Source organism: Athene noctua, chromosome 11 (assembly GCF_965140245.1).
Source record: "Athene noctua chromosome 11, bAthNoc1.hap1.1, whole genome shotgun sequence".
Taxonomy (NCBI): Eukaryota; Metazoa; Chordata; class Aves; order Strigiformes; family Strigidae; genus Athene; species Athene noctua.
Window position 1 is genome coordinate 18,962,812 of NC_134047.1, and position 15,802 is coordinate 18,978,613.

Genomic DNA, 15,802 nt, shown 5'->3' on the forward strand with positions numbered 1-15,802 from the left:
TACCTTGTACTCTTGGTGTTCGTTTCCTGCGATCTCTGAACGCTGCCCCTGACTGCAAGGCCTCAAGCAGACTATCCATCACTCCTGTCTCATCACCCTCTGAGAAAAGGAGAAAAATAATATTAATCTCAGTGCAATTGAAATCAGACTTCAGAAAGAAAAGAAGTATAAGTGTTGTCAAGTTTACATAACGCTTCCAAATAAGACACATATACATTTTAATGTAATGGATGCTGTCAGTGCTTCAGGTATCACTGTCGAGTTTGTGTATGATGCTCTATTAAGCAAATTGATGCCAATCCTACTGTTCTTTCAACTTAGAAATGTTATCTCGTGCATTATTGATATCTTCAGCATGCGGATAGACAGCTGCTGGTGAATGACTGCTGTTTCACTGCTAAATTCTTTTAAGATGTTCCTGAAGTAAAAACAGGTCATCTCCTTTTGATTTAATCCACTCATATGGAAAATCTGATGAAACTGAATGGCACAAAGTTAAATACTGTAGTACTACAAGTATTTTATGCTGTCTTCATGGCGTTAAATCCTTGCAAAAAAATAAACCTATACGACACGTGAGGATACATATGCCATATGCTACACATGTAACAGTATACCATGGATGATCTTAAGGTAAGAGCAATGAGGAGAGAATCATGCAGTGAAAGCAGGTGGCATAACACTTCTTTAAAGCTAGCATTCCAGTCCTGCTAAATCTCTCTCTCGCTTTTTTCATATCCAAGTTAACCTATAGCCTTTAAATTGCTGGACTACGTGGTGCATTATGGAAATCTGGGTAGAAAGATTACTTCCTTTTTACGTATTTAAGTCTTTTCACTTCCTTTGCATTCCAGTCTGTTAATAACAGTTGATAGCAACATTCAAACAGCATGAGAAATAGAGGTCAAAGAATTGCAATGTTACAAAACTATTGATGAATGCCTCTTTTTCTGTTCACATGTCTGTGTTATAACCCAAAACTAAAATACAGACTAGACTCAGCAGGTAGGTGGACATTTTATTCACATCTCTCAGACTTAAAGTTAATATAAATTTCCTCATCAGAGTGGGAAGATAATTACTTTATGCAAAAGATTTACGTTACAGTAAAGCACTTCTGACTCACACAAAGTGTAGGAGGTTAAATGCACATTCAAGCTCTCAAATGTTCAAATTTAAAAGCAGCTTATTAATGCAAAAGGTACTCTGCCCTTGTTCTCTATTACATTTAGATATATTAGACTAAATCCAGATCTGGTAGAAGAGCACGCCAATCCTAAAACAGTACCTGGTTCAAATTTCCCCATCATGATCATCAGTGTAACTACTTGATAAATTTAAATTATACATCTTGATAAATTTAAATTATACATCAACGTAATTTAAGCCATTATGTAGAATATACAACACATACATAAATTTCTCTTCAGTGTGAGATGAAAGGAGCAGAGCAAGAGTAGCAACAAGCAGAAGACTCTGAAATACCACTTTTAATTACATTCCAACTAAAACCCTTAAAAAACTGAGCTCCTGCAAAATAAGTAAATTAGCTTATCTGAATTCACAGTCAAATATACAAGGCTAGAATCTTGTCTAAAGCATACAACAATTTTTTCTTTGTGTTCCTTATCCTACACATGCTTATTCATTGATTTATTGTTGGCTCTGTATTAAATTTATTTTCTAAATCAAAGGTCTGTGAAAACACTTTGTCCAAACTAATACACATCAAGTTGGTCTGAAACTTTTAATGAATGTGACTGTAATACATAGAATTAAAGTGTTAGAATATTTTAATATTTTATGTGTAAAAAAATTACAATATTGTTTGATTTTCATTAAAAATGAGTTGGCAGATTTTATTCAAAAATACAAAAATCCTTCAATACTTCATAAATGTTTATGCAGCTTTCCACTTCATTTTTGCTGAGTGTGCTACTCTACTTGCTAATTACTGCAACTGCTAAAAAACACCCTATTTTTGGAATATCAAAATATACAGTATAAAGACAGATGAATTAAGGAAAGTGTAGACATAGCGATGAGATTTTTTAATTCCTCAGAGTAAAATTTTTACTAGGTTTGATCTCAGCACTGCATCTTAATCAATGTCATCAGGTGATTAAGTGGTAACTGGACAAAGAACTGCATTTTCAGTTAGGCTTCATCAAAATTTATAAATAAAATTCAACAGAAATTTCAGCCTTTCCCCACAGTTCTTGCTGAGGTACTTCATTACCAGCTATCTCCTTGATTTTTTACTTCATTACCAGCTATCGCCTTGATTTTTTTTTTTTTTTGCTTGTTTGTTTGTTTTACTACCAACTTGTAGACACAAATCAGAAACAAAGACTAACCTACCAGAAGATTCTAAACTGAGAAATTTATTTCCAACAGAAATTGCCAGTGGAAATAAGGATTATGTATTTTATTTCCCTTTTAGATATCTTCCATTGTACACAAGGATACGGGTTTCACCTGGAACAATAATTTTCTTCCTCATTCTTTTTTTTCCAAGTTGGTCCCAAGCAGTAAAGAGACAGCAAATGGATACATGCATGCAAAAAAGTTTGCAAGCTGTTTCCCTCTTATGACCAGTTCTATAAGGCTTTGATCAGCCTTAGCAAAGAGCCAGATTCACTGTGGGTATTAAACAAAACTGAGAAGGCAAAAAAATTCTTAATCATTAATTGGTGTATTTAACTACAAGCCTGATTTGTTTTAATTTGTATTTCACACTAATATTCTCCTGAAGATTTGGTTTAGCACATACAGTCTATTCTGAAAATGAGTGTGTTTTTAGGAGGTTAGACTCATCCTCTTGGAGGTCCCAAAATTTAGATCAGTGTTGGTCAACAGATTTTGACTACTTTTAACATTAAGGACAAAAAGCCCTTTCTTCTTCCACAGAACAATATTATTGCTTCTTACACTGTTGAAGAGCCCCAAGCAAGCTGAGAGGTACAGACAGAAAAAAAATTTACAATGATACATAAGCGTCATATTTGAGATGACCAGGCAATCTTAATATCAAGATACCTAAACGTTTCATTATTTTTAACCAGTTATAGTAAACAAACAGAAAGAGGGGAGAAGAAAAAGGTATTAGAGTAGGCCACAGTGTGACAGCGTATATGAAAAAGACTGGCATAAACTCCATCCGTGCTGAGGATTAGTTATGTCATGCATCTATAAAGGAATTTGCTGTGTATAAAGGCAATACTCTGGATTTTACACTTTGCTTTTTTAAGTAACAGACTTCAGATGAACTGGTCTTAATAAGCATTTAATATTTATGGTCAGGTTTTTATGTTAAAAGACATTCTAAACATTAGTACTCCGGAACTAGACTGCCTATTACAAAAAAGGAGACCTTTGATAAACCATAAGAAATTAATTCAGAAACTGAAGATCTGAATGTACAAAAGGGTGGGGGGGTGAGGGGTGAAAGCCAGCATTACAAACAACAGTGCGTGCTGCTAGAGACATATAAAAATCTCACACAGTTAAATGTGTGAACTTTTCACTTCAGTGTTAATGCACACAAATAGTACTACCCCTTCAGAACAAAGACAGATGAATGACCATGGCTGGGTAATCCCAAATCAGCTCACATAAAGTTCTCTCAGCCAATATGGAAGCAAATTGTAAATCTCTACAAAATTAATACCCCATTTCAAATTCCAAATACCTACTACTATTATTATTATTATTATTTGAGAACAGCAAATGTAGAATTTTGTTTGTAAAAAACCCCAAAACTTTAGCTCAGGGAAAAAAAAAATAATAAAAAGAAGTACCATAGTCTTTATGTGTTTTGAAGACAGCAGAACACAAGAGTATGAGAGCATAGTCCTGCCAAAGATATTACCCTAAATTTACGGCTTATGGTTTCTGTTAATGCAACTTTATCTGGCTACAAAAGTTCTCTCATTTTTCTGGTCTTCAACATTTTATATAGTGGCTGCTTAATTCATTAGTGGAAGGTGCAAAATATGATCATCAGTAAAACATCTGGCTACGCAACAACAAAAGTTTGTTTATAGATAGGAAGTTTTAACATTTGAGAGTAAAACAGCTGAATATTTCTGAAAATTGAATTAGTGAATTTGCCGTAACAGATGACATACAAATCTGAAAGACTAACATTTTGGAAGATACCACTGAACAAGCATAAGATTTGGAATAATGAAATAAATGAAAGGAACAAAAATAGAATGAGGGTGTATAGCTTCAGGTGTAAGCCAGGAGCTCTTCACTGGGAAATGACCAAGAGCTCCAATATAAAGAGATGACCAAAGAAACAATAGGGAATTACCAATCTGATCAGTGTGTTAAAAAGCCAGTATACTCCATTTCCAATAATAGTGCTATACAAGCCTGATTACTGCATTCACAGAAGACAAATCGCAACTGGAAAAGCCTTTACAATAACCAGGGGGAGTGGATTCTAAAAATGCCTAAGGCAGCATAATTTCTTTAGACTACATAAAGCTGTCACTGAAAAGAGGTATGACAACCTCCTTCTGTGCTGAGAATCTGTAAAGTCCCAAGAGAGGAAAAACTCACCCCAACAGATAACTTCCCCAAGAGACAGCTGTTTTGGTACAGCAGCAAACATGAAAATATTTAGGCTGAGTTAGTGGAAGTACATTTGTAATCAAAAAAAGATGTTCTAGAATGCATTTCCAAACAAGACTGGGAGTAAAAAGTCTAGGGATTTTAAGGATTAAGCAAAAAAAAAAAAAATTCTGAAAGGAATTATGTGATATAGCAGCAGCAGTAACAGGAGCGAAAATCACATGATTTTTTTCAATCCACTCTACCTAAGGCATCAATCTGCAAGTCCTTATTGATGGCATACATTTAAAAAGGGTACGTGATAACACAGGCAATGAGAGTGCAAGAAACCAATTAGAGGCACTTAGCCTGCTGCATAAATTACAGCGTGAAGAAGTAGTTGTGAACGAAGCTTTTACTTTTGAGCAATTTTTTTAATTTGAAATGTCTTCTAGTGTAGATATGACCTTTAGATTTATGAGGAAAACTGTGCTTCCAAACAATAACTGTTTGTTTAGAATATTTATCAAGACAAAAATATATTAGAAAGTGTACAATCAGGCATGACTAGTCGGTCTTAATTTTTCATCGGTAACACACTGAAGTCAAAACTTTACAATCAATTAGCGGTTTAATTCTAATGTAAAATACTTCCCAGAGAAAGAACTATCAGATAGAAACAGAACACATAATCTACGTTCAGAGCTTTATTTTTAAACTTCAGCTTTCTAAAGATAGATAACCTGTTCAAACTCAAGCCATTCTTTATATTTTATCCATCAGCAAATAGCACATAGAGACGGAATAACAGTATTAACTTTACAGTTTTAAATAATCAGAAACAAGGCAAAAAGACACATTTTCTAAAAAGGTAAAATTAATATAAATGTGCCTTTGCATGTTCAATACTATTGCAGTATTTGCTGCAATAGTATTTCACAATCCTTAAACCTCCCTCTATAAAACATAAAATCAAAATATCAAGACATAATATTACATGAAGAACAAAGAGTTTCAAGCATGCTCTGAGACAAGTTTCACTGCGTCTCACTTCTTTATATGTACATTTAAGTTTTTTAATTGTCACCCTCCTTACATAGAAATCTCTCTTTGGCAAGTACTTAAGATAGAAAATGTTTAAAAAAAAAAATAAAAATCAAGATGCTTTGCTCTTCTTGTATGCCTTATGTTGCCTGTATCCACTGTGTGAGAATTTGCATAAAAACAGTTCAAGCAGTTAACACAGTCCAGAGATAAAGCTCATCAAGCACATCAGGTCTTTTACCCAACACAAAGAAGTACCTAGAGCTGACATTTAACCTACCTCTGGAACACAGCAGACAGATTAAACTATCTTCAGTTTTAAAAATGTTTATTTGAAACAGCCTGCTCTTGCACTGTATTATGAATATATCTGACACAGACATAGAACTAAGATTCCTCAGCATAGGTCGGTAATTTATTTTAGCATAATCTGTACACTGCTAAATTAACCATGAGGAGTGTGTTATAAAGGTAGAAAACAAATACTTGAGAATGATGAAGAATGTTTCCTTTATCTTATTTTTCACAGAGCAAATGTAATCCTTCACCTGCTTCAGTAGCCATTTTCTCTGTTGCAACACTTTCTCTGAAACAGAGGAACCATTTCAACATGGAGATGAAGATAAAATATTTCTCTTTGCTATCACCTTATGAAAAATGACCCTTAAGTTAGATTTAGAATCCTTTTGTCAATATTACATTCCTTTATCACTTCCTGACAAATCTCATCTAACATCAAAATGAGACCCCAACATCCATACCTCCTGGTATTAAATACAAAATAATATTCTTTTCTATTTATAACTCATATGGTTAAAATGGAAATAGAAGTTGACAAAAAATATACAGGTGAAGTATCATTCTTTTGCTAGCCTGAGGAGCAATAAAAGCTACAGTTGAGTCAGGAGAACAGGGCCTTTTTTTTTTTTAAAAAAAAGCAAGTGCTGCAAAAATTTGATACTGCAAACTGAAATGTGTTTAATCTGTTGTACCCTATGAGGCTTTTAAAATCATTCTGCAATTAAAAGAGCACTGCTGAAAGGTCACACTAGAAAACATGGTAGTGTTGTCCTGTTTAGGGACTAACCTGAACCATGAATGATGAATGTATATAATATTATAGCTCTTTCACAGATGTCTTTCATTCCCATAAAGATGAGAATATTTAACTTCTTGGTTGCCTCTAATTCAGTAGGCATTCTTGAGCTTCTGTTGTAGTGGCTGTGACGATTTCAACTTCATGGAAGTTTTTAGTTTCTCTCCTCTAAAAATAGGTCCTTACCTTCTTCAAGATGACAAGTAACAATTTCCCTGAAGCCAAGCTTACTACTTATTAGCTATTTAAAAAAAATTTTTTTGAATATTCAAATTTCCTTTTTTTTACTCACTTTTTTTGAATAAAAGTACTGAAATACTTAAACTTCCTTTCCTCTCCTCCCATTACCAAACACAGAGTAAATTTAAGGGAGATCTTATTTAGAACAGGTTTTATCTAAACATTGCTTCCAAGTGTCAGCCATATTTCCATGCACTAAACAAAAAGTCACATTTTTCCCAGCTCAAAACATTCAGTACATACTGGAGAAGGGATTCAGGAACATAACTTTCTAATTTAGACTGGTAGAACTAGAAACTTGGCAAGACCTATTTCAGTTTCTTTTTCTGGCCTCTTACAGAGTTTTTCCTCAGCTTTCAGCATACTACCATCTATCAAAAAGGTGGAATAAGCATCCTCTAGCAGATTTTTTCAGGACCTTCATGATGACTGCTTTTTCAGTTTGCACTAGAAATAAGGCTATTTTGATTAGAACATAAAAAACTCCCAAGACAACTACTGTACTTAAATGAAATACAAGAACTGGTGTAGCACTACTGACGGTAAATGTAACAACATTGCTAATGTTTTTTAAGTTACGTGAATAACTCAGGACTACAGAAACTGCACTTGAAGCCAAAAAAGAGCTCAGCCCATGCATCCAAAACATGATCCACCTCCTACCAATTTGGTTTCTTCAGATTCACAGCTAAGGCTCTGAGAGGCCCTGGGAACACGCTCGTGTTTCCAGAGTGTTTTGCTGCCTTCCCTTTTACTTGTCTGCACTTATTGCTATAGTATATTATATAATATACTCATATATTACTATATTATTACATATATTACTATAGCATATTATATAATATTCTCATATATTTTACTGGTGCACTGTCATTTTCCAGTAAAGGCAATACCCACAGGTACTTTGCAAAACGCCTTGTACTCATTATTACAAATACACTACACTAAACTAATCCAAACTAATAAAAAGTACTGCACAGCCATTTGGGCAAAATTTTACAGGAACCTCCCAAGAAATTTTTCATAAATTTGGACTCTCACGGGAAGAGTCCAGCTAAATGCCACATTAGGTCACACATACTGTCTACCTGCCTGCCTCTCCAAATGGTTTCAAAATTATAGTCCTATTCACAGCTTGCACTAAACCCTGTCTTGTTTTGAACTTTGAAGTACTTTTCATATGTGTAACATGTCCTGTATAAACTTTTAAACATGATTTTTTATTCATAATCAGTACGAGAATTTTTAATTACAACATATGCACTTTAAAAGGTCAGTTTTCAGTATCTTTTGGAAAGTGTGTTTTTGTGTTCTCCTCATATATTTGCATTTTATTCATTTGCTAAATTCATTTTGCATGCATAATAAATATCTTCAGGAAGCAGTCTTCCTCGGCATTGTGCACTAGAATACAGTCTCATGACTGTTATTTACTTTTTAATTAAACGAGAACAAGTTAGGACAGTATGACTGATAAGTGAACCTATACCTCATGTCAGTTTACAAAACAAGCCAAATCCTTGCTTACATACCAATTAAGCTCACTTGATGATAACCTAATCTCAGCCTTACATAAAGTTAATAGAATGAGAAAAAATGTGCTTTGTTGTACTGGCAGGTTATTGAAAACAATTTTTTGAAATGCACACTTTTTTCATTTTCAGAAAATGTCACAATGGTCAAGGTCTACTTCAGCAGGAATGTATTTAATTGAAATGCATCAGCATTACTCCTGGGGCCTCGTTCTGAATAGACATGCCCCTTGCAAGGATGACTTTCACTAAACTTAAAAAACCAGGCTTTAACATGGATTACTTAGTAAAAATGGGAAGATATTGCCTCTGTCTGGGAAGGAAAAGATTGTGCAACTCAAAAAAATGAAAGAAGAATGACCATTTCATACCTAAACAATTAAATGCATCTGCCATCAAACTCTACTACTGTTTGAAGGCAACTTTTAATTTATGTGATTAGTAGATACATAAGTCAGCACAAAATTATAAATGCTTTTAGCACTAGAAAATAATTTTCTTTTAAGAATTGCTCACAGTTAAACAACTGTTCCAGCATTTTAGGGAAGAAACCAGTCTTAGGAACTCATTCTGAGGAAGGGGGATTTCTTCATATTCTTCCTGATTTTTTTTAACCTATTTGTGCTGGTTTTGACTGGAATAGTGTTAATTTTCTTCACAGTAGCTAGTATAGGGCTATGTTTTGGATTTGTGCTGGAAACAGTGTCGGTAATTCAGGGCTGTTTTCATTACTGCTGGGCAGTGCTGGCACAGCCTCAAGGCCTTTTCTGCCTCTCACCCCACCAGCGAGTGGGCTGGGGGAGCACAGGGAGTTGGGAGGGGACACAGCTGGGACAGCTGATCCCAACGGACCCAAGGGATATCCCAGACCATACGGCATCATGCTCAGCACATAAAGCTGGGGGAAGAAGGAGGAAGGGAAGGTTGTTCAGAGTGATGGTGCTTGTCTTCCCAAGTCACCGTTACGCACGATGGAGCCCTGCTGTGCTGGGGATGGCTGAGCACCTGCCTGCCATGGGAAGTGGTGGATAAATTCCTTGTTTTGCTCTGCTTGCATGCATGGCTTTTGCTTTGCCTATTTATCTCAACCCACAAGTTTTCTCAATTTTGCTTGTCCAGTTCTCTCCCCATCCCACTGGGGTGGAGTGAGTGAGTGGCTGGGTGGGGGTTGGTTGCCAGCCGGGGTTACAACCACAACACTACCATTCTTTAATCTTGTAGTGACCTCATCCAATTAATAATTAAATTATTGCAAGTCCTAAAACTATTTTAGCCAATTATATTAATTGATGTTACAGAAAAGATCAGATTTCAGTGCCAGAACCAGAAGTGACCAATGTTGATCTTAAATTCATGTTAGGATGACAATTACGAAGTCAAATAGGCAAAAAAACCCTCTCTGTGACACGTAACAAAACATTTGTCAGATGGCAATTGCTTTCTATGAGCCTTTCTACTCTTTAGAAGAAAACTTCTGTAGCCTACCTTTTCTTATTACAGAGTTTGCAAGAAAGAAAACTTCTTAAAAATACATCTTATTTTAGGGTAAAACCAACTGCATGCCTGCATGATAGAGAATCAATTATCTTTCATCAATCAGCTTAAAGAATTCTTGGCCTGCTCCCGACAGCCCTATTAGTATATGTTCACTTTTATCACACATTTCATCTCAACAAAAGCGAAGCAATTAGTTTAGACCAAACTGATTAACTTCTTTTCTTAGTATGAAACCTCACAATACATCCAGTTTGAGAAAGAAAAAAATATTTCTTCAAAGGATTGCCATTAAGCTTCATTTTTGTGAATTACCTTTTTTCAACAGAGACTGGGAAGTCAAGCATGTTATTTCAGGACTTTTCCCACTGAGAATGTGTAGATAGAAAAATGCCATGGCAAATGTCAACCCTTAACTTGTCCATGTTTCTGAATCTTTTCTACACAGATTTCAAAGTGGTCCTGAAACCTACATTGCTTTCCATGACAATTAACTGCTTTCAGGTGGACTGGACAAGTATGGAATCAGAATATAAAACAGACATCAAAACTTATGAGAATTTAAACGTGTAGTCCAAGATGTTTCAAACAGGAAATTTACTGTTGACCCCGATATGTCATAGAATTTATCTGGAATCTAATGACTAGCCCTGCTGCAACCACGGAAAACTTCACTCAGAACAATAGTTATCACAAAATAACAAAAATGTAGAAGCTAGGAGAAACCACACATAGTTTTAGAACTCATTTATAATGTAAAGAGCAACCCTGAATATAAATTTCCTCATTTATAAAGTTGCCTGTTTTGCTATACTGGTACAGACCAACTATTAGTTCTCTGAATTTTCTGCAGTTTCTAAGTTGATAGTTTTCTCATTACTACAATATTTCATTGTCTAGAGATACTTTGGTTTTAGCTTTTGATGGCTCACTGAAAATCATCTTTTACGTGGTAAAGTTGAACATTCTGTACTCTCAAGACAAATGTTACATTACAGCTCTCACCTTATGGAATATGACACCGAATGATGTCTCCTTAGGTTTAAAAATGTAAATTTCCAGACCTGAAAAGTCACACTTTTACCTTTCTCGCCCATCTGGCAAAGTCTAAAAAAACCCACAGCCATATTTCTACTTTGAACAAAAATGTATATTCTGGATACAAGTCCAGAAACAGAGTCAGTCATTCTGCTGCACTTTTAAAAGATGAAACGCAGCATGTTCAGAATTTTTAAAATCTTCTGTCGGTGGATTGCACAACTCACGAATGACCAGCAATTTCTATACAACTAGCAAAGCGTTACTGAAATCAATGTCATAACATTCAAAGGTAATCTAATTGGATCTCTACATTTGAGAAGAAATAGGCTTTTATCATTAAAATAAAGGTCCTTCGGTGCCTTACAGACTTTTTTTTTTTTTTTTTAAAGTATATACTGCCTTATCATCAGCCTTTTAAATTACATTTGAGTACAATTATTATATCGGGGTACATAACTGTGCTAACATTTGTGAAAGTGTTATAACTTTTCATTACTCAATACTTCATAAAGAAAAATCTTTTGTGATAAATATTGGCAAATGATCACTAATTTATGAAGTGAACTTTACGTATAGTACTGCTAAACAACTGGGGAGGGGTGTGTTTAACAGGAAGTATACAGTAGTAGAAAGAGGCTCATCAACATGATATTCTTTCCTACTTAATTTGGAAAACTGCTCTCATGAAGGCAGCTTAATCTTAACAGTTCTGTTAGAAATGAGATACTACAACCACGGAAAAACATAACCATTCCACTTAGACAGAATTTAGTCACCAAACTTGTCCAGCCATTACAGTCAAACTTCCATTTCACAATATTTCTACATACAATTCTTCTCCTTGCTATCTGATTCCCAAACAAACCTTATACTAAAGAAAAAGTTAGTTGATCAACTATTTAATTGTTTCAGAAATACTTTTTAACACTGGAAGGTCTATAAAATATATGAATATAATGTTACATAGCACTTATACTGAGATAAAAAAATATTACAGGTATTTTCAAAATTATCAATACCTGCTTTTTGAAGGCTACCAGTTACCATTTGTTACTGTTCAGTAAAGAGCCCCCAAGAAACCTACTTTTAAGAGAAAAGAATCCAACTGTTCTGCCTTTCTTCACCTGCAATTATACCAAACTCAGATTTCACAGAGTCTATTTTTTTTTTTTTCCCCCCTGACAAATTACCTGATTAAATAATTTTACTTGGAAGGTAGCATATGTCATATTCATAAACAAACACATTTTTTTCCATTGTAAAATTTTAAAGGTGAGATTAAATTTTAATTTCTAATTTCTTTCTAATTATCTGTGCATGCTCACATCTCTATGCATTTCTCTTGAGCTGCTTTTGACCCATATTAATAACATTTACAGTAATTTTTGGCATCCACCATTCTCAAAATGGTTTCAAACTCCTGTATAAACAGATCTTAAAAATTTTGAGCAACTCTTGCAAAATTGCTTTGAAGAAGAAAAACCAAACCTCATCCTGGTTCTACAGATGCCCATATTTATGCATAATGTAAATTTCCATCTGATTTTTTTCCTGTGAATATTGTATTTCAGTAAGAGTGCAGCATATTCAAAACAGACCATTGACATCAATATGAAAGATAATGACTTCCCTAAGGAATTGTAACACTGGCCTCATTGGCATCCAGAACCATAAACTAATAATCTGGAGAATGTAAATAAGCCCCAAGTTTTAACACTCCAGGTACCCCATGCAATCACTAGCCAATATATAAATTCAAAGGATTAAGGCTAAGACGTGTACAAAATAACATGTACCTTGAAATAAACTTAGTATGGATTTCTGTTTATGCTAAAGGACATCAAAGAAAGACAAAACAATCAGGAAAGAACAGAATCATTAGAAAACTGTAGCAGAAGTAACCTTCTTGAATTGTATCCTGCAACAGCCAATGCAAGTGTAACAGTTCAAGGAAACACAACAGAATTATTGCCGATACGAGTACATCTCAGTTCAAATAAATTGCGTATGAATTCTTATATAAGAGTACTTGAAAAGGGAAAGTAAGAATATCCATCAACCACTAGCACAGAACTTCATTTCCATTATCTTCATCTGCATTAGGGGAGAATGTTAATACGTCTTCAAAACAATTAATTCAATACTAATTGGGACTGAGGAAGCTCATTCTATCTTTTATCCTAATACTGGTAGTTAAAAGGTGATTTTAATTGCCATAGTAATCAGATATAATGAGGAGCAAAACTGTTTCTGATTAAATAACATTTGCATCAGAATTGTTGTTATACGGTCTTCAGCTCCTAGAAAGCTGTCTTCAGTTGTTTTTTCCTCTCTCTTGTTCAGATATGCACATGGAAGCAATGCTGCAAAAATTCTGCAGATGTTAAGTCAGATGGAAGTCATGAAAGACTGTGTATAAATGTATCACAGCCCTGTCTGCTACAGCCCTCAAAAAATAGGAAACACTGCTGAAAACCAGCTATAAAGAATGTTCTTTCCACAGAGCTAGTGAATGCTGAAGAAGAGACTATTAAGCCTGTTTCCTACAGAATTTCTCTCCTGTAATGAGAAAGAATGGTTTGTGATGCAGACTGTGAAATTTAAGATCTTGAGGTGTGTGGGTAAGTCACTGAAGTCTTTCTGTATCTCCATACTTCACCAGGAAAACTGGCATACCGAAGTACCTTACTAGTCCAGGAACAGAACCAACGGATGCATAAATAATAGCAGAGTGAAAAGAACACAGGAAAGGACCCAATATTCCCAAGCCCTACAGCTACAAACTGTGGAGATGGAGCTGAGCATCCACAGTACTATTGTTTGGAACTAAGAGAGTACAACAGTGGCCAGAACACCTTGTTGTGGTTTTGACTGCATCACAGATCGACTCCACCACAGATCACAGTGAGAGATGTTCAGGCACTGTACAATGGCAAATACGTATAATAGTAACAGTTTTTAACATGGAGATTTTTATATTAAACAATACGTCTCACTATAATTTCTTTTAAGGTGTAGTTTAAAATCAATGATACATGAAATACTCTTTTTCACTAAGAACAGATTAAAATTTATTCTGAAAAACATTAATGCAAATAAGAGAAGAATTCCATAACAATATAAAAACTTGCTTCTCTTGGCCACACTCAATCAATTCTGACAATTTTGAGAAGTTTTTTTACCTGTAATTTTTAATCAGTGTTTAAACAACCACTTTTAGATGGATATTAATATCTTCCTCAAAAATGCTTCAGCATGTCAAAGATAGGGAAAAACGTTAAATTCTGAAAATTTTTCTCAGACATTCTGAGATGTTCTGTAAGTTAAGCAATATATAATGCCTTGTCCATCACACTGCCTTTATAGAAAGTCACAAAAGTTGCCTCTGACCCAAGCCATTAGGCAGCCTTTTCCTGTCCAAAGCATCTCATTTTTATCAACAATTTTGTTCCAAATAATGCCAAATCCGTTGACTACACCTGATGAAACTTCCAATAGAACTCACTTCAAGACAAACCATAGGCTCAAAAGATCTCATTTAATATTTATTTCTGTTTAATTAAGACCCACTTAACCTTTATGTATTACTGTGTTTACTTACAAAAAATAATACACACTGATATAATACAAGTTTTCCTGAGGCAAGGAGAAGTGTATATGTTGGATAAACTCCTACTGTCATTTTATTTTAGAAGGTATATGTTGATTTTGTTACCTATCAGCCCACTTTTCAGTTTTGCATACACACACAAAAATTGAAATCTGTACTTAAATAATTCTAAATCTTAATATAAGTTTGTACAATGCTGTCCAGTGTAAATCACTTCAAAATTTAAGGTGTTGAAAGCATTTCTATATTTTTACATTCATCATTACACGTTTTGGAACATTTAGCAAGATTTATATTTTCCCATAGTATTTATGTGGCATCTCAGTTACACAAAGCACTGAGCAAACTGGGTAACCACTCTTTAAAACATTGGCAACTCTGAGATTACTTCATAACTAGGTATTATATAGGACAGATCTTGATTCCAGCCACACTGCAGTTTTCTGCTCTCTCAGTTACACTAAGAAACAGTTATTAACTGCAATGTTTAATTAATTCTAATTAATTCTAATCTGGATTCTCCAGTGGCCACAAAGAAAGTTATAGCTGTGTAACCAGTTAAAAGTAAAAACTACTTATTATAGAACTACACACTAAAAGGCTAGAAAATGCAGGAACCCTATGGCTCTGACCTGAAAGGCTGTAGCAGTGCGTTAACATTTTATTCTTGAAGATCTAGCTAGAGAAATAACTGGAAGAGAGTTAGGTTAAAACACCCTTTGGGTGAAAATCACCTTGTCAAAATGACAGCTTGAGAGGACATCTGCCTCCTTCCTCTAAGTCTTCTGTGTCACATTCACTTAGACAAATTTACAAACTATTTATATAAGCAGCAATGGGCATACAGAAGTAGATGTATCGAGAAAAAAATAGTTAGCAAAACCAGTTATTTGAATATCAATGTCATGGAATCCAGTGGGAATGGAGATATCCCCCTGTCTACTACCAAGGCAATAGAGTAGATGTATGTGAAATAGTTACTTCAATATACTTAAAATTGTGACAAATTATTTTAGCAGTATTAAATTAACTTTGTTTCACCCACTTAGCAACATCAGTTATTTAAATGGCAATTTTGGTGCATTTGGCCATGTACAGTTATTCACATATTTGCAGTTTCAGTAAAGAAGAAATATAATGCAAAATTAAACTGGTACCTGCTGATCAGAAAAGACTTTCATGGCA

General features: G+C 34.6%; 1 protein-coding gene across 1 annotated transcript in view; it reads right to left on the minus strand.

Moving 5' to 3' along the window:
• The window catches only part of DIAPH2 (diaphanous related formin 2), a 249,059-nt gene that overhangs the window by 66,714 nt on the left and 166,543 nt on the right, over positions 1–15,802 (minus strand). Inside the window, exon 27 of the mRNA XM_074914772.1 lies at positions 4–99. Coding sequence (XP_074770873.1) covers positions 4–99 — 96 coding nt within the window. The remainder of the gene's footprint in view (positions 1–3; positions 100–15,802) is intronic.